Source organism: Myotis nattereri (genome assembly GCF_964212035.1).
Source record: "Myotis nattereri genome assembly, chromosome: 1".
Classification (NCBI taxonomy): Eukaryota; Metazoa; Chordata; class Mammalia; order Chiroptera; family Vespertilionidae; genus Myotis; species Myotis nattereri.
The window spans coordinates 24,071,380-24,089,269 of record NC_138075.1 but is presented as its reverse complement, the minus strand read 5'-3'; the positions used below and the strand labels follow the sequence as shown (position 1 = coordinate 24,089,269).

At 39.1% G+C, this 17,890-nt stretch overlaps 2 protein-coding genes across 3 annotated transcripts in view; one reads left to right on the top strand and one right to left on the bottom strand.

Annotated features, from left to right (window-relative positions):
- Positions 1-10,884, top strand: part of BBOF1 (basal body orientation factor 1) — a gene marked incomplete at its 5' end in the record, with an annotated part of 41,876 nt that extends 30,992 nt beyond the window's left edge. Inside the window, 3 exon segments of the mRNA XM_081102913.1 lie at positions 2,699-2,773; positions 3,348-3,462; positions 10,179-10,884. Of these exon segments, the coding sequence (XP_080959039.1) occupies positions 2,699-2,773; positions 3,348-3,462; positions 10,179-10,190 (202 nt within the window). The 3' untranslated portion in view covers positions 10,191-10,884.
- ALDH6A1 (aldehyde dehydrogenase 6 family member A1) overlaps positions 3,871-17,890 on the bottom strand; it is a 28,761-nt gene continuing 14,741 nt past the window's right edge. The window contains exons 6-12 of one of the 2 annotated variants that reach the window (XM_081102893.1): positions 17,259-17,561; positions 15,471-15,592; positions 13,702-13,891; positions 13,315-13,496; positions 10,676-10,855; positions 10,314-10,412; positions 3,871-7,030 (exon numbers count right to left, since the gene is read on the bottom strand). In XM_081102893.1, the coding sequence (XP_080959019.1) occupies positions 6,926-7,030; positions 10,314-10,412; positions 10,676-10,855; positions 13,315-13,496; positions 13,702-13,891; positions 15,471-15,592; positions 17,259-17,561 (1,181 nt within the window). In that variant the 3' untranslated portion in view covers positions 3,871-6,925. The remainder of the gene's footprint in view (positions 7,031-10,313; positions 10,413-10,675; positions 10,856-13,314; positions 13,497-13,701; positions 13,892-15,470; positions 15,593-17,258; positions 17,562-17,890) is intronic. The other variant, XM_081102894.1, reaches the window with a different exon arrangement.

Sequence of the window (17,890 nt, the reverse complement as noted above, 5' to 3'; positions counted from 1 at the left end):
GAGCCTTTAAAAACCATGCAGAAAAGCCTGAACTTATGCTAGTGTAGATTGTAGAGCAGTGTAACTTATTTTTCTCCTTTACCTTAAAGGAATACAAAGAGCAATAAGCCATACTCTCATACTTTCAGTGGAAGGGCTCACAGGTTATTGTTCTCAGAGCTGACCAGAACCTAACAAAGACAATATGATGGCTTGGAGGACAGAAATAGAGGTGGGGACCAGCAGAAGCTGCTGCACTACTCATGTGGTAGTGAGGGGGTTAGGGAAGAGTGGGAGCAGTCAGAAAACAGGAAGCTGAAAGATGGGAAGGAGAAATAGCTTAGTGATCAAGGACAAAAGGAATAAAGACAACAAAGTATAAACGTTTAAGTTTTTAGATTAAGAAATAAAAGAATGGCAGTATTAAAGTCAAATGAAAAATCTGAAATGCCAATGTGAGGGAAATATTTAAATTTTATTTAATCTATCCGAGTCATTTAACAAATACATATTGAGTGCTGCCATTTACTGAGGATATCATGGTGGGCAAATAAAGACATGCCTAATACCAGGGAGTTCATGGTTTATGTGGAAGAAAGTCATTATTCAAATCATCACATAAATATATTCAAAAGTACAACTATGACATAGGCTCAAAGGAGTGGTATGAGCGCCTTGATTAGGGGAATCTGACCTAATTGAGGTCAGGAATATTTCTGAGGAAGTAAAAGCTTGAGCTGACCTCTGAAAGGTAAGTCGGAATAAAAAAGGGAGAAAAACCATTCTAGGCAGAAGAAACAGAAAGTAGCAGAAGAAACAGAAAGTAGTATTTTCAGTGTCAAATTGGAGATGATGGCAATATTGAAGTAAAAAATACTTAAGGCATGTGCAAATAGTGTTTGGAGTACAAGTGATAGTTTAGGGAGAGAGATTTGAGCATGTTTAATGAAAATTGGTAGCTGAGTTTAGGAAAGTGGATGTAGGTAGAAAAGTAAAGGGCTGAGGCTAGAACCTTTAGGAATAACCACAATTAATAAACAGAGGAACAAAGAAGAGTACAACCAAACAAGAGGAGTTTAAAGTATTGGCTAAATGGAAGATAAAGGACTTCGAAGTTTCTTTGTGTCTCTGGTAGTCTTTTGAAGATGTGGAGGTACAATCTAGACCAGTGATGGCGAACCTATGACACGCGTGTCAGAAGTGACATGCGAACTCATTTTTTTGGTTGATTTGTCTTTGTTAAATGGCATTTAAATATATAAAATAAATATCAAAAATATAAGTCTTTGTTTTACTATGGTTGCAAATATCAAAAAATTTCTGTATGTGACACGGCACCAGAGTTAAGTTAGGGTTTTTCAAAATGCTGACACGCCGAGCTCAAAGGTTCGCCATCACTGGTCTAGACTAGAAGTACTGAATGTCTGTCTCACTGTGAGTTGACCTCTCCCAGGGAATACAGCCTGAGTTCCAGGCCTTGAGTTCCATACTGTGTTGTTTTCAATACTGGAGAAACAGGAAATTGAGTGAAACCTTAGTAATGAACTTGAACCTGGCCGCAATGAAGCCATGTCTAAGCCTACTGGAATCTCATGCCAGTGATAGATGAAGGAAAAAGAATATAGGAATAGAATGGTGAAATGTTGAGATAAAGATGAGATTAAGTAAGAAACCTAATATTAGGGAGGAATTAAATGATAAAAGGTCTACCAAGGAAAGTAGATTAATTAGGAAGTTGGTAAGAATTCACAGTAGATTGTATATGATTGTGAATCCAGTAGTTCAGTATTTTTCTTTGTGAGTGAGCTAATTCAAAGGGGTATGTACTAGTATAATCAATAAACTGTACTCTAATGCATCAGCAACAACTCTGGCTATAACTTAGGCACTGGTAGTACCTAAAGTACATTATTAGACTATTTAAGATAGCCAGATTTTGAATGGGTTAAAAAAATTGACTTGAGAAACAGTGATTTGTTGTTCCACTTATTTATACATTCATTTGTTGCTTCTTGTACGTGCCTTGACCGGGGATTGAACCCACAACCTTGGCATATCTGGACAAAGAAAATGCGCTAACCAACTAAACTACCCAGCTAGGGCGAGGATCGCCAGATTTTGAATAGGTTTATGCTTCTTTCATGTGCACCTAGTTGAGGGCAAGTTTTAGGAGTGAGATATGTGTCTTTATCTGCTGGCAAAAAACAAAACAAAAAAAAAACCTCCTATACTTTTTGTAACTGTTAAGCTCACTTTCAAATTAAAATATTGACTTAGTAATATGTTTATTTCCTGTGTTTTAACCAGACTTGCCAAAGTATGAGAGAAATTTTTATACGGTGTCTCTCCATTTATGCTGTGTTCTGTGGTTCATTTTGTAGGAAGGAAATCTTTCTGGCCATGTTTTATGTTTGTTTTGTTTTGGTCAGTACTCTGGTTTAACCTTGCCCATCACCATTAATAGCTGTTATGTAGCATCATCATGATCATCTCCATAAATATTTCCCATTTCTTAAGTTCAACATGTCTCAACTTTAAGAGACTATAAGTTTATATTAACTTGCCTTAACATTACACTGCCTCTATGTGTGTGTAAAAGATCATTTTTTTGAAAATGAGAAGCCCATCCAATGGAAGCATTAATTTAGCACTTTTAGAGTATAGTTGAAATAAAGGCACAAGGAGACACTGCCTCATTGTTAACTTTTACCCACCACAGGAAATATAATCAGAGGTCTAGATCTCCAGGTTCAGAATATGTTGTTCCAGACAATGGACAAACAGAGGAATTTGGGTAAGGTCTCTCTTTTTTAAAAATCCTCATCCAAGAATTATTATTATTATTTTTTTAAATATATTCTACCGATTTTCTACAGAGAAGGGAGAGGGACAGAGAGCTAGAAACATCAGTGAGAGAAATCGATCAGCTGCCTCCTGCACGCCCCCCACAGGGGATGCGCCTGCAACCAAGGTACATGCCCCTGACCAGAACCGAACCCAGGACCCCCCAGTCTGCAGGCCGATGCTCTATCCACTGAGCCAAACCGGTTCGGCCAAGAATGATTTTTTAATTGATTCTAGAGAGGAAGGGAGAAACATCAATGTGTGAGAGAAGCATCAATCAGTTGCCTCCTCTACGTGCCCTGACTCAGAATGGAACCCACAATCTAGGTTGTGCCCTGACAGGGATCAAACCCACAACCTTTTGGTGTATGGGATGATGCTCCAACCGAGCCATCTGGCCAGGGCAAAAGTAAAGTCTTTCTTGACAAAGCAATGAACATGAGCCTGATCACAATGGTTCTATTGTCCTGAACTAGATTCCATGTGTGCATGGTTGTTGACAGGTCTCTTTGTCTTTATTTAAGGGATGAAAGTAAGCTTCAAGATCAAACGTTCATCACCCAGCAAGTACCAATCTCAGACTCTTCTCATGAACTGGTAATATCCAATATTCAGAAAGGATCACATGAGTCTGACATGGTAAGGAGCCTGTAATCTAACCAAACAATACATATAACTGTTACCTTTCCCCATGAGCTTCTTGCTAAGTCACAGTTCTTTAGCTCTACTATCTCAGGTATCAGTGAAATGAGTATTAATACTAGTATGAGATTGTGGACATTTTTATAACTATCCACATAAGGAAGGCATATACTTAATGCAAATGCATGTTTTGCCTCTTAGTGTTGAAAACATATAAATTGCCTTTTGAAATCCACAGCCTAGCCAAAATATGTACTATCTTTTATGTAAGAATTAAAACATAATGACCCATTTAACTCTTGGCTTTGGACAGAGGTGGGAAGTCTAAGTCACTACAGGTAGGGGACAGAGGCCTTACTGGTATAAGTAAGTATGGCACCATTTTTTTAAAGCCAGATATTCTTTTTAGGAGCTTTTTATTTGTGCTTGTTATTCATAATTAGTACAATGTAAAATCAGAGAATGAGGCCACATCAGAGCAAAATGAAAACAAAACACTCATTTTTTTAGCTGCTACTAGCATAAACAACTGTACAATTGTTTTTTCTATCTCAGAAATAAGAAACTTCTGAGTAGTAAGTAACTAACCAAATAAATTGATTCCAATTACAGGAACACAATTCTTTTTTTTAAATATTGAAACATCTTCTAATTTAATTATACCTGCCATTTTCATGATTCTGATTAGTATTTTTAAAAATATATTTTCATTGATTTCATAGAGGAAGGGAGAAATGTCAATGATAAGAGAGAATCATTGATTGGCTGTCTCCTGATTAGTATTATTTAAAAAGTGATTTCCGTTAAATGTAAGGAAAATTTAGGAGTCTCTGTGATTCAATTCCACTTGGAATTTAGAGAGTATGACCTTTTATTCAATCCAGCCTCTAGTTGTTGGATTGGATTAAATATCACTATCAGTTGCCAGCTGTGATAAGAGATAAAACAAGGGACATTCTATAAATTTCTACTGCCTCATCTTTAGGAAGGCAAACTGAAATAAAACAAATCAGGAAGACCCAGTAGGGTCATAAATGTATTTTATTAAAATTCTAGTCACCTTAACTCAGTGATTTTCAACTGGTGTGCCATAAGAATTTTTAAAATATGCAAAACCTGACTAGTCAGGAGCACTGACCTCTTTTCCCTTAGATTGCCAAATAAAAGAATGACAGTAGTCAACACAAAATAGCTGTCTGGTGTGAATGCCCCCTCCCTTTTAAAAATTAAATCTTTATTGTTGAAAATATTTCATTTGTCCCATTTTCCCCTTCCCCCCATTGACCCCTTCTAGCCTGCCTGCCTGCCTGCCTGTACCCCCACCCCCAAGTCCCAGGCCTTCACCACCTTATGGTCTGTGTCCATGGGTTATGCATATATGTATACAAGTTCTTTGGTTGATCACTTACCACCCACCCACACTCCCCTGCCTTCCCTCTGAGGTTCCACAGTCTGTTCTACGCTTCTATGTCTCTGGATTCATTTTATTCATCAGTTTATTTTGTTCATTAGATTCCACATGAGTGAGATCATGTGATACTTGTCTTTCTCTGACTGGCTTATTGCACTTAGCATAATACTCTCCAGGTCCCTCCATGCTGTCTCAAAGGTGAATGCCCTCTCTTGAACCATAAATATATAGGTCATATAATAGAGTTGCAACTTATTGGTCATGTTGCATAATAAGGTTGTATCTGATTGGTTAATTCTGGGTACCAAAAATCCTTATAAGTATATGCACCTGATTTTGAAAAAAGTAATTTTGGAGCAAAAAGGGCAGGTAATTACTATTGTTATTATTTTTTTGTAAATCAATCAAAATTATACCAATTTTTTGTCAGCTTGGCAAAAAATATAAATTTTTAGTAATTAGTTTATGTGTACCATGAAATGAAAAAGGTTGAAAATCACTGCCTTAAGTGACTGAAGATTCTGATATTCTATCAGTAGGTGGTAGTAATAAGCCTAAATTATGTAGAGTGTACAAACATTTTCAAGGTTTTCACTATCCTTAATTCACTGAGTAACTCCTATGGAGTAGGTCAACATTATCCATATGACTGAAGGGAAACAGAAAAATAAATGACCTATATCATCTGGCTGGGGCCAGAGATTACTTACTCTATCTGAGCCAGAAGCCTTCTCCTAGTTCACTGGGTGAAAACTGCATCAGAAAGACAGGATTCAACTGAATGTAGAGCAAAAAGGCAGAAGCTGTTTTGATTAGCATATCAATATCTATTTGACTTAAAGCTTAGCTACATCAAAGACATAGTTGAATTAATTGTAGCAAAAGAATCTGTCAAAGCATTTCTTTTATTTCAGATATGTTTTTTTTATTTTGAAGAAAGGGAGGGAGGGAGGGAGGAGAGAGGGAGGAAGGGAGAGAGGAAGAGAGAGAGAGAGAGAGAGAGAGAGAGAGAGAGAGAGAGAGAGAGAGAGAGAGAGAGAGAGAGAGAGAAGGAAACATTGTTTGGCTACCTCCTGTACACATCCCAACCAGGAATTGAACCCACAATCTGGGTATGTGCCCTGACCAGGATTCAAACCCACGATCTTTTGGTGCACAGGATGATGCTCCAACCAACTGAGCTGCATCAGGCAGGGCAAAGCATTTCTTTTTTACTACTTTATGTCATGAAAAGCTTTAAAAATGTCTTAGACCCTAGTCAGTTATTCTATATTAAGGGTTGTTTCATTAAAAAGTATAATCAAGCTAGACTTGCTTAAGGCAAACTCCCTTTGATATCTGGGTCTAGAAACAAACAAAAAACCTATTGGCATCTGAGTTAATAACTGAATTGTTAATTAATGATTGTTGAAGCAAACCCTAAACTTTAACATTTGGCACACACTACAAAATGGAGATTTATCCAATGCATACTGAGGTATCTTTGAAAAATTATTTGAAGAAGCAGGACAGAGGTGATGATAAAATTTAGTGGTCATGAATCACTAGGACAAAGTGGCATTCAGCAAAAAGAAAGAAATAGTTGTCACAACTGTGGGATAAGTAGAAATGGACTATATCTTGTGTAGTATGGGATGATAGGCTCAGGAAAGCCTGGCAGTGGTGTATCCCCCACTGGCAATTATGTAGGGCTGTTTGAAGGTCAACCAAAGGGTGAATTATGGATGATCTTTACAAACACTAATCTTCCCTTCAAGTTATCAGAAGAGGGAAGAATTTTTAGAAAACAGCTCTAAGCTCTCCTTCAGATTAACATTTCACAGTTAACAGTTACCTCAAAAAGAGAAGTATGAAGAGTAAGTAAATCCGGTTTCAGATTTACACCAGGAGTCTCTCTATAGCAACTGTGCAGGGGCTAATGGTCCTGAGAAAGATTTAGTTACAAGGTATTCCATTCTCAGGGATCTGATCTGAGCAAAGTTGGCAAATGAAGGTGGTCAAGAATAAAGGGAGATGACTCAGGATGGACTGAGTCTGGAACAACTCATTCTAACGGCCCATGGTAGGCATGACCACAGCAGGTGAGGAAAGAGTAGCATCTTCTTCTTTCCACTGAGAAGTGATGGTCTTTAGCTGAGTGTAGAATTGGATGCCCTAAAGAGAACAAAGGAAGAAAGAGAGAATTAGCATATATTTTGGGGAGATTTCATGATTCCTCTTTTAATCAACTTTTGAACGAGGTGCTGAGAAGTACTACTCACTCTCCTACTTGAGGAATAGGTACAACTAAAATCCAATATATTGTTCATATAAATTTATCTAAAACATTTAGCATAATATCTGGCACATAGTAAACAGTCAAACCTTAGTTATCATTATGCTGATACTGGCCAATTCAACACTGTAATCTGTTAAACTTGTAGGTCATTCTGAATATCATGTGCTCCGAGGTCTTGAGGCATAGCTCAGATCCTGCCTCTACTCCTTGTTGACTGCTGTTTAACCTTCGGCCTTATCTGTGACATAATGTTCACCTCATAGCAATGTGTGAGGGGAAAATGAAATGGCATACAAATCTCTCCTTCCCATGAAGAAGAGAAAGGAGTGAAAGAATGAAATATATATTAGGCATTTCTGACAACTGTCAGTGACGAATAGCTATACTGAAGCAATAAAATCCACAATATCTTACAGATCTAAAGTAAAATGTCTGGTATACACATTCATTTCTAAATAATCTATAACATGTAAGTCAAAGAAAGTTCAGCATATTTAAGTCTTTATAATCTACATGGTTTATTTTATAATAGGCTTGAGCAAAAGAGAATAGACTATACCAGTGATGGCGAACCTATGACACACGTGTCAGAGGTGACATGCAAACTCATTTTTTTGGTTGATTTTTCTTTGTTAAATGGCATTTAAATATATAAAATAAATATCAAAAATATAAGTCTTTGTTTTACTATGGTTGCAAATATCAAAAAATTTCTATATGTGACATGGCACCAGAGTTAAGTTAGGGTTTTTCAAAATGCTGACATGCCGAGCTCAAAAGGTTCGCCATCACTGGACTATACAGATCTAACACCAAATTACTAGAAAGCTAAAAAGATATTGTTTGGAAAAAACCAGCAGTTTGATTGAAATACTCTTCTAGAATTACTTGACATTCTGGGCCATGTTAATATATTGAAAACAACTTTAGAGATTATTATATACTTTCAATATAAGATACAACTAAAGTTTACATTTTATTATGTAAGAACTAGAGGCCCAGTGCACAAATTCATGCACATGGAAAGGAAATTAATTAGAAGAAATATTTTAGAGGCCAGACAGCGACCGTGGGAGGTTGGCTCCAGTCCCAATTGGCCGGACCACAGCAGCAAGCTAACCTACTGATCAGAGTGTCTGCCCCTTGATGGTCAGTGCATGTCATAGCAACTGATCAAAAGGTCGACCAAATAAATGGTCGACCAATCAGTCGGACACTTAACATATTAGGCTTTTATATGTATATATATATATATATATATATATATATATATATATATATATAAAAGAGAAGTATGAAGAGTAAGTATAAAGAGTATATATAGACTACAGGCCCAGTGCACAAATTTGTGCACTGGTGGGGTCCAGTCGGCCCGCCCCTATGGGGGCTGATTGGGGGTGGGGCCGGCCAGGGCGAGGGGGCATGGTTGTTTCAGTGTTCTGGTCGTTCTGCCATTTGGTCGCTGGGCTTTTATTATAAAGGACTAGAGGCCTGGTGCATGAAAATTCATGCACTCAAGGAGTTCCCTCAGTCCAGCCTGCACCCTCTCGCAGTCTGGGACCCCTTGGGGGATGTCCACCTGCTGGCTTAGGCCCGCTCCCCGGGGGGATCGGGCCTAAGCTGGCAGTCAGACATCCGTCTGGCAGCCATGGAGCCCTTGAGGGATGTCCGACTGATGGCTTAGGCCTGCTCCTCCCGGGCCACACTGCCGCTGCACTTGCAGCCATCAGCCTGACTTGTGGCTGAGCAGAGTTCCCCCTGTGAGAGCACACTGACCACCAGGGGGCAGCTCCTGCATTGAGCGTCTGCCTCTGGTGTCAGTGCGCATCATAGTGACCTGTCATTCCACCATTAGGGTCAACTTGCATATTACTCTTTTATTATATTGGATTATTATATAGGATGATATTTTCATTTCTAAAATACAAATTAGCAATTTAATTACCTCAGGATTTTAGACTTCAAACTCTATATGAGGTCAGTCTTTTCCTGCAAGAAGCCTCACTTACAGAGTAACTTGTAAAGAAATTTTTGTTAATAGTATAAACTAGTTAGTTTTATAAAAGCTGTCATTTTTGTCACAAACTGTATAATAAGCCTCCAAATAATCAAATTTTTTCTTAGCCAGTTAGCCACACTGCCATATTCTGCTATGTAAGTCCACTGTCAATTTTTTATTAACATTTAAAAGAGAGACCTTTATAGGAAAAAAATGTAATTTATTACTGAATATTCCAAAATGGCTGAATTTCTGTAGGACTATAAAGAACTTCCACTAACCCATTTGTTCAACATATGTTTGGGCACCTGCTCTGTGCCAGGTGCTGCAGATAAGTAACTAAAGGATGATGAGGACTTCTTAGCATAGCTTAAAGATTCTTACATGACTTGTCCCTGCCTACCTCTCTAGCCTCATCTCTTACCCCACTGTCTTACTCATTCACTCCCTGTGCTCCAGACCATTTCTGCTGTTTGAATATGCCATGACTGTTCCTGCCTTAGGAAATATACACCTCCTGAAGAATGTGATAACAGTGGTAACTTAATCCTCATAACCTCATGAAATATAGGTATTGTTGTTATTTCATTTTACAGATGAAGAAATCTGAGACAAAGAAAAGGTATCTCCAAAGTCACACAGTTTATAACTGGCCAAGCTGGGGTTTGAACCCAGGCAATTTGGTTTCAGATCTGCTTTTGTTCAGTGCTGTATTTATAGTGCCTAGAATAGTGTTTGGTACAAAGAAGGTGCTCAAAGAAATTTTTTGTAAGTGAATAACCATTACAGGGAGGAATATGTGGATTGGTGGGAGCACATGAGGGCATACCCAACTGAGCACTGAGGAAAGGGCTGGTGGTAGTCAAGTGGTTTTCTAGAGGAGTCCATTCTTTAAATGGAGACATGACAGGTGATTAAGAGTTAGTCAGATGAAAATGAGGAGGCAGAGGAAAGGGCATATATAAAGGCTTGGACTTCCGTATGCTTTTTCCCTAAAACTCTGTTCTCTTTGAAATCTTTTCTAGGAGACCTACTGACAAGCAGTGCTGAACAATGTATGACCTCACAGAGGCTGCTGGCAGACCCTTCCTTGCAGAATCCTTGTTCCTGAATATATAAAAGTTTCTTAGAGGAAAAGACATTTAAAAAAACTTTGTTACCTGTTTGCCATAGAAATTGGTGTCTCCCCTGAAGGAAGATCGAGAGCCAGTGAATGAGAACATTGGTAAAGGCACTGGAATGGGGACATTCACACCCACCTAAAGCAGAACAAATCCACATCAGATATTAAGAAAATGACTCAAACAAAGGAACTCTCCATTTAGAAGCATAAATGCGTGGCATTAGAGTCAAGTTTAAATACCCACCTTCCACCCTATATCCATCTCACTGAACTTTTATTCCCGAGGAAGAAAATGGGGCATTGTGGGAGATCAGAGTGGTAGCAACTGATCACTGTTTACCATCTCCCCAGGAAACGGTAAATGGCTATAAGAATCTCCTAAAAATTATTTTCACAAACCTGTCCAACATCCACCAAGTGGGAATATTTCCTAGCGGTGGCTCCATTGGTGGTGAAGATGGCAGTTCCATTTCCATATGGGTTATCATTTACAATCTTGATGGCTTCATCCAAAGTATCTGTCTCCAGGACCACAAGAACTGGACCAAAAATCTCCTCTTTGTAACAAGTCATATTTGGCTGCCAGGAGTGATGTATCCAGAAAAGAAGTCAGTATTTTATGCTTATTTGTTAATTTAGAGCCCACTGTTTACATAGACAGCTTTCATGTTAGTAATCTTTTTTCATTTTAAAGCTCTTATTTTTTTAAAAGTGCTTTCTTGCTGTGTTCCATCTTCCAAGCTACCAATCTTTATCAATAACTTGAAATTTCTATTAATTACAATTACAATCCTTTCCTTTAAGCACTGTATTTTTAGGTCCCATGACCCATCACTAGCTTCCTCTTTTATAATTGTATAACCTGTTTATACAATTATTATGTTACTGAAAACTTACATGAAAATTCATTTTTTAAATGAATCAAATATATATTTAAAATACCACAGGAGATTTCTTTCTATTTAAAGAAACCCTGTGCTAAGTTTTCTATAACATAATCCATTCTCATTCATTCCTTTGTTTCCCAAATGAGTCTGCACATTTATATTTTGATAGCAGGTTACATTAAACATACAAAACATTCTTTACCACTGTAGCTAGTCAGCTGTGTTTGTTATTTATAAGTGGGTATTTTCCTCCATGGTTCTTTGGCAAGAGATTTCATAATTTCTACTACACTTAAATTCAACTTAATTATTCAGGATTATAGTAGGATTTGTGGGGACATATGTATTTCAAAAAAAGCCTCCTAACCTCAACTTAGTCACTAATTTTAGCTGAAAAACGTGTAGAGTTTTAATAAATAAACATTTTTATTTGATAATAAAAATTATCTTCCTTTTGTCACTTTCTGGTAAAGATGCATCTAAATTTAGAGCACAGAGTAAGTACTCAATAAATATGGGGTGGTTGATATGTTGGTGGAAACACTGCAATAACTATAAGCTAGGAATAAGAAGGAATGGGAAAAAGATGGACATTAAACAAATAAGTAACAAGTATAAGATAGGGATTGGCAAAATATGGTCATTGGGCCAAATATGGCTGCCTGTTTTTATACAGCCAACAAGCTAAGAATAATTTTTGTTGTTATTGTTAATCCTCACCCAAGTATATTTTTCCATTCATTTTTAGAGAGAGTATGGAAAGGAGGGAGGGAGGGGGGGGAGAGGGAGAGAGAAAGAGGAACATTGATGTGAGAGAGACACATTGATTGGTTGCCTCCTGCATGTATCTGACCGGGGCTGGGAATGGACTTGCAACCCAGATACTTGCAGGACTGGGAATTGAACCCATGACCTTCCGGTGCTCAGGCTGATGCTCTAACCACTCAGAAACACCGGCCAGGGCTCTATATTTTTTAAATGGTTGAAAAAAATCAATCATGGCATATAAAATTATTTGTAATTAAAGTTTCATTGTCCATAAATAAAATTTTTACAGAAAACAGCTACATAATGTTAATGGTTGCTTTCATACTAATATGTCAAGAGTTGAGTAGTTGTGACAGACATTGCATATCCCTGCAAAGCCAAAAATATTTACTATCTAGCCCTTTATGAAAAGTTTATTGAATACTTGTAGAGTAGAAAGAGATCATGAGTGAGAAGGGAGGTTAAATCAGACTCTAGATAAAATAACTGAATAATTCTGGCAAGAAATGAAGTCTCTAGTCATTAAATGTTCTTTATAAACTAGAGGCCCAGTGCATGAAATTTGTGCAAGGGGGGGTTCTTCAGTCTGGCCTGCACCCTCTCCAATCTGGGAACCCTTGGGGGATGTCCAACTGCCTCTCACAATCCAGGACCGATGGCTCCTAACCGCTCACCTGCCTGATCACCCCTAACCCCTCTGCCTGCCTGCCTGATTGCCCCTAACCACCTCTGCCTGCCTAATCGCCCCCAACCACCTCTGCCTGCCTGATCGCCCCCAACCACCTCTGCCTGCTTGCCTGATCGCCCCTAACTGCTCCCCTGCTGGCCTGATCGTCCCTAACTGTTCCCCTGCTGGCCTCATTGCCCCCTAACCGCCTCTGCCTCACCCTGCATCCCAGACCCAGGATTCCCTCCTCTGGCCGGTTGCAGGCACCTGGGACCCAGGCCAGCTTTGCCTGGGCCAGCTGCAGCCGTAGGGGACCGTGGGTGGGTGGCTTCACCTGGGCCGCAGCTGCAGGCGCCTGGGACTGCGGGGCGGGTGGCTTGTCCCTTTCCTGGGCCGCAGCCACAGGAGCTGGCATCCAGGACCGCAGGGTGGACGGCTTGTCCCTCTCCCAGGCCGCAGCCTGGCTGGTACCCATTCCTCTCTCATGAGCTCATTTGTGCCTGGCTGGTCCCCGTTCCTCTTGTGAGCTCATTTGTACCTGGCTGGTCCCCATTCCTCTCTTCCCAGTGTTGAGTGTCTGAGCAGTTCCGGCACAAGGGTGTGAGGAGCGATGACCATTTGCATATTAGCTCTTTATTATATAGGATTGGAGGGAAGAGCCTCTAAAGTGCCTTCAGCTCCCATATCTGGGAAACAAATAATCCAGAGTTGTTTACCTTGACATTTGAGATGATGGTTGGTCCAACAAAGTTGCCATTTTCATAGCCTTTGACTTTAATATTTCGACCATCAAGAAGGATGGAGGCTCCCTCCTTTGTTCCACTATCAATCAGATTACAGACTCGCTCTTTGGCCTGGGGTGTGATCAGAGGGCCAAGATCAGCTCCAGGCTGGTCTCCTATAAACAACACAGAAGAGTTTAATGCCTTCATTAACATAACTTATGACTGCCAACTAAAGATTAATCTAAACAGGTACAGTATAAAGAGAGGCAATGGTAAAAAATGATATGATTGCTCCCATTGGCCAAAGCCAATGTTAAAACCAAGAGCTTGGTTTTAACAAATGCAAAGTCTAAAGGAGCGAGGCAGATAACATATTACCTGCGTTGACTCTCAGGTTTTTGGCACGCTCCACCAGCTCTGGCAGCCACTTCTTAGCTTCTCCCACAAGGATCGCTGTTGAAAGAGCCATGCAGCGCTGACCAGCAGCTCCAAATGCTGCCCCAACCAACTGGTTCAGTGTATTTTCCTTATTGGCATCTGGCATGACTACCCCATGGTTCTTGGCTCCCTAAGGAAATATAGAAAGCACATGAATCTTCCTTGAGAAAATAAAATTATGCTAAAAATTAGGCAAATAATATGAAATTTCAAATGAACATTTAAGGTAAGGCCTAGAGAATTTATCCCTTGCTGCTTTGAGGATAGACTGATTATTTTGATACTGCTAAAGTCTTGGTAACATTGAGCAAGTCTCCAGATTACTTTCCCCCTTCTCAGCTGATAAGCTGAAACATGTTTATTTAGATTAAAAAAAAAAAAAAAAGAACCCCAATCATCACATTTAAGTCAAACTGATAGGCTAACACTGCATCCAGGACCAATGAGAACTACTTTCTCTTTCCTGTTAGATAGGAAAGAATTTGTTGTCTGCTGGGGTTTCTAGTTACATGAATAGCAGTGTAAACAACTGCCAGTAATAATGCCAGTAGCCAGATGAAACAAAATAGGAGGTAGCCCTCTCCTGATAAACAAGTTCTGGAAAGAGGTTCCCCAGACTGGCTTGCTTCTAGATACACATCCTCATGAACTTCTATGAAGGATAACATCTGGTCATTTCCACACAGATGTTTTCAGATACAACTATAATTGACTACATGGATAAATACCATGCCAGCTACTTAATTTTATCCCATTACACATGGTATACTGTGAATTGGGAGGAACTTAAGTCAAACTGGCCAAAATACACTCGGCCATGAAAAGAAAGAAGTAGGCATATCATGAAGTTTCCAAACCTGTGCTCGGGTGGCTATCCTTTATGCAACATTAGTCAAAGAGTAAGAAAGTAGCAATTGGACTTTATATTTAGTATCAAAGAATTGCCAACTATTTGACAAGGAACTAGTAAGAGAACAGCAGAACTATGCAATCTAGTAAACCACACATCTCGTATAGGGATATGGGGCTCTTCTCAGTGCCTTAGTCTGAACTCTTAGGGAAGAAGATATTTTGACATTAGTAGTTAGGATACGCCTTAAAAGAAGGAAAAGATTAAAGGGCTAGAAAAGCATGGTATGAAGGAAGAAACAGGGCCAGAACCAGAATTCAGCTGTTACTGCTAAAGCTCAAAGAATATGAATAACATTCTCAGGGAAAAATGTGCCCCTTGGCACCCAAATTTGTTGTATAAGATAAAAGGTAGTTAAAGTTGCTCAGCCAGTGTGGCTCAGTGTAGTTGAGCATCAACCTATGAACCAGGAGGTTAGGGTTTGATTTCCAGTCAGGGCACATGCCCGGGTTGCAGGCTCAATCTCCAGTGAGGGGTGTGCAGGAGGCAGCCGATCCTTGATTCTCTCTCATCATTGATGCTTCTATCTCTCTCTCCATCTCCCTTCCTCTCTGAAATCAATAATACACACACACACACACACACACACACACACACACACATTTTTTTAAAAAATAAAGTCACTTAGAATAAACCTAATCACAATATTCATCATTAAAGGAAAGCAATTCGGGATGAAATGGGAATAAGGAAACATTGGCCTTAGAGTGGGAGGAGAGGCCCCTCTGCTGCAGTGCTGTTTCTAGGTAATTTTAATACATATAACAAAGTTTGAGAGAAAAAAGGAATAAGAAGTCACCATATTGGCTTGAACTCTCTTGCCATGTCTTGACCCTCTCTCGAAGATGTACTCTCCTGCCTGGTTGGATCCCACAAAGCTGATTGCTTTGATATCCGGATGATCACAAATGAAGTTCACAGCTTTAAGAAGAAAATAAATGATCACCATAAAGGAACAAATGGCTATGGGTTTCTCAATATAACAAATTTCCCCTTTCCCCACTGCTATGAGGGAGAAATTTTCATACTTTTGTGTTTCAATGCTGGATTCCTATTTTGAAGTTCTCTCTTTCTTTGTCCTCTTAATTCTTTAAACTATAAAGTCTATATAGCATCTTCCCTTTCATTATTTTTCTCATTTGCTATTCCAGAACTTCCACTTTTAACTCTGAAACTTACAACTCCTCTTTTTCTTGAAAATAACAGCCCTTCAGAGCATTTGAGATCGTGCTTCCTGGCACTGTCCTCAGTTTGGGCTCAAACACACTCTTATAAAATTCTCCAAAATAACAGCTCTTTAATACTCAACACTTCTGTTCTTTAAGAATATGATATTTCTTCAACTGTCACTACATACCAGAACTCTCAGATACTGCTGTGCCCTTATGTGAGAGACAATATAGCATAGTACACTCATGTGCTGCTTAACCACGGGGACAACATTCTGAGAAATTCATCATTAGGCAATTTTGTCACTGCGCAAACATCATAGAGGGCACTTACACAAACCTAGATGGTATAACCTGTGGTTCATACTACAAACCTGTGCAGTATGCTTCTGTATAAAAAATATGAGATTAAATTAAACACAAGAAAAAATGATGCAATCAACAGGTGCAGTAAACGTGAGATGTATAAGGTTGCTGCCAGCATAATATGACATATTATTTTACAGCAAACTTCTTTTTTAAGTAGAAAGAGTACACTCTAAAATACCAAAGAGAATAGCATAGTAAGTACACAAATCAGTTATATAGTCATTTATTATCATTATTAGTAGTATGTATTACACATCATTGCATATGCTATACTTTTCTATACCAGCATCACCACAAACGTGTGAGTAATGCGTTGTACTACAATGTTATCATGACTACAATGTCACTAGGTGATAAGAATTTTTCAACTCTATTATAATCTTTTTGGACCACTGTTGTATATGCAGTCTGTTGTTGACCAAAACATCGTTATGTGCCACATGACTATATTTAAAAGTAAAAACCAGGTTCAGCCTTCCTGGATATATACATCTTGGCTCTGATAGGTTTTAGCAGTGTGACTTCGGGCAAATTACTTAATTTCATTATGCTTCAATTTTCTTATCTGTAAAATGGAAAAATAGCATCTATCTAAATGGGTTCTTATAAAGATTAAATGAAATAATATATGTAAGATACAAGAAACAGTGCCTGAAACACAGAAGCAATTTTTAAGTAGTAGCTATTATTATATGAATTAGAAGGCTTTTAGTCTCTCTGAGGTCCATAAAGTGAGTCTCTGAATTAAAAATCCTCATAAATTATCTCAATATTAAAGTGAAAACTTTTTCTTTAATCTTATCTGTGTCATGCCCTGATCCATATTTCTTTGTCCCAATGTATTTCGTAGGGCAAGAAGCACTGCTACTCCCTAGTTAGTTACCTTAGCACACAGACAGCAAAACAGTTAACAAATATTACCTTCAAACATGGAGGTAACTTAGTAAATCCCTTCATCCCTAGGTTCCTCATTCTAGAACACCCATCACCACTCAACACCTTGATATTTGGGAAGCCAGATTAAGTGCCATGTGCTGAAAGGCAGTTACCTTCATGTTGTCCATGGATGATGTTCAGTGTTCCATCAGGGGCACCAGAGTCCTGAAGCAACTTAGCAAGAAGCATAGTTGCTCCAGGGACTCGCTCTGATGGCTTCATTAGGAAGGTATTTCCACACACCATGGCCATGGGAAACATCCAAAGGGGGATCATGGCAGGAAAATTGAACGGAGCAATGCCTGCACACACCCCCAGAGGCAGACGGTAGGAATAAAGGTCCATGTCTTTGGTGATGGATGGCATGGTCTCTCCCAGCAGGAGGGATGTCACACTGCAGGCATGCTCAACCACCTCTGCAACAGAGAAGAAGCAGTCAGGCCAGCAGCTGCCCACAGGGTACACTACCTGCCTTGGTCATGCTCCAATAAGCACTGAGGGCAGGGAGTGAGTGGCTCAGGCCAAGGACAGAGGGAAGAAACACTGACTTGACCTTCCATGAGAGAAGGGCTTGTGCAAAATGAGATTCTCTAAATGGGAAAAAGACAGTGAAATGTACATACCCACTGGAAGATCAGTTGAGTAAAACAAAAAATGAAGTAAACCAATTTCATAGATTGCTGAGAAGTATTGGTATTTTCCACAAGTATTAAAAAAGATATCATGGGATAACAAAATCAACATA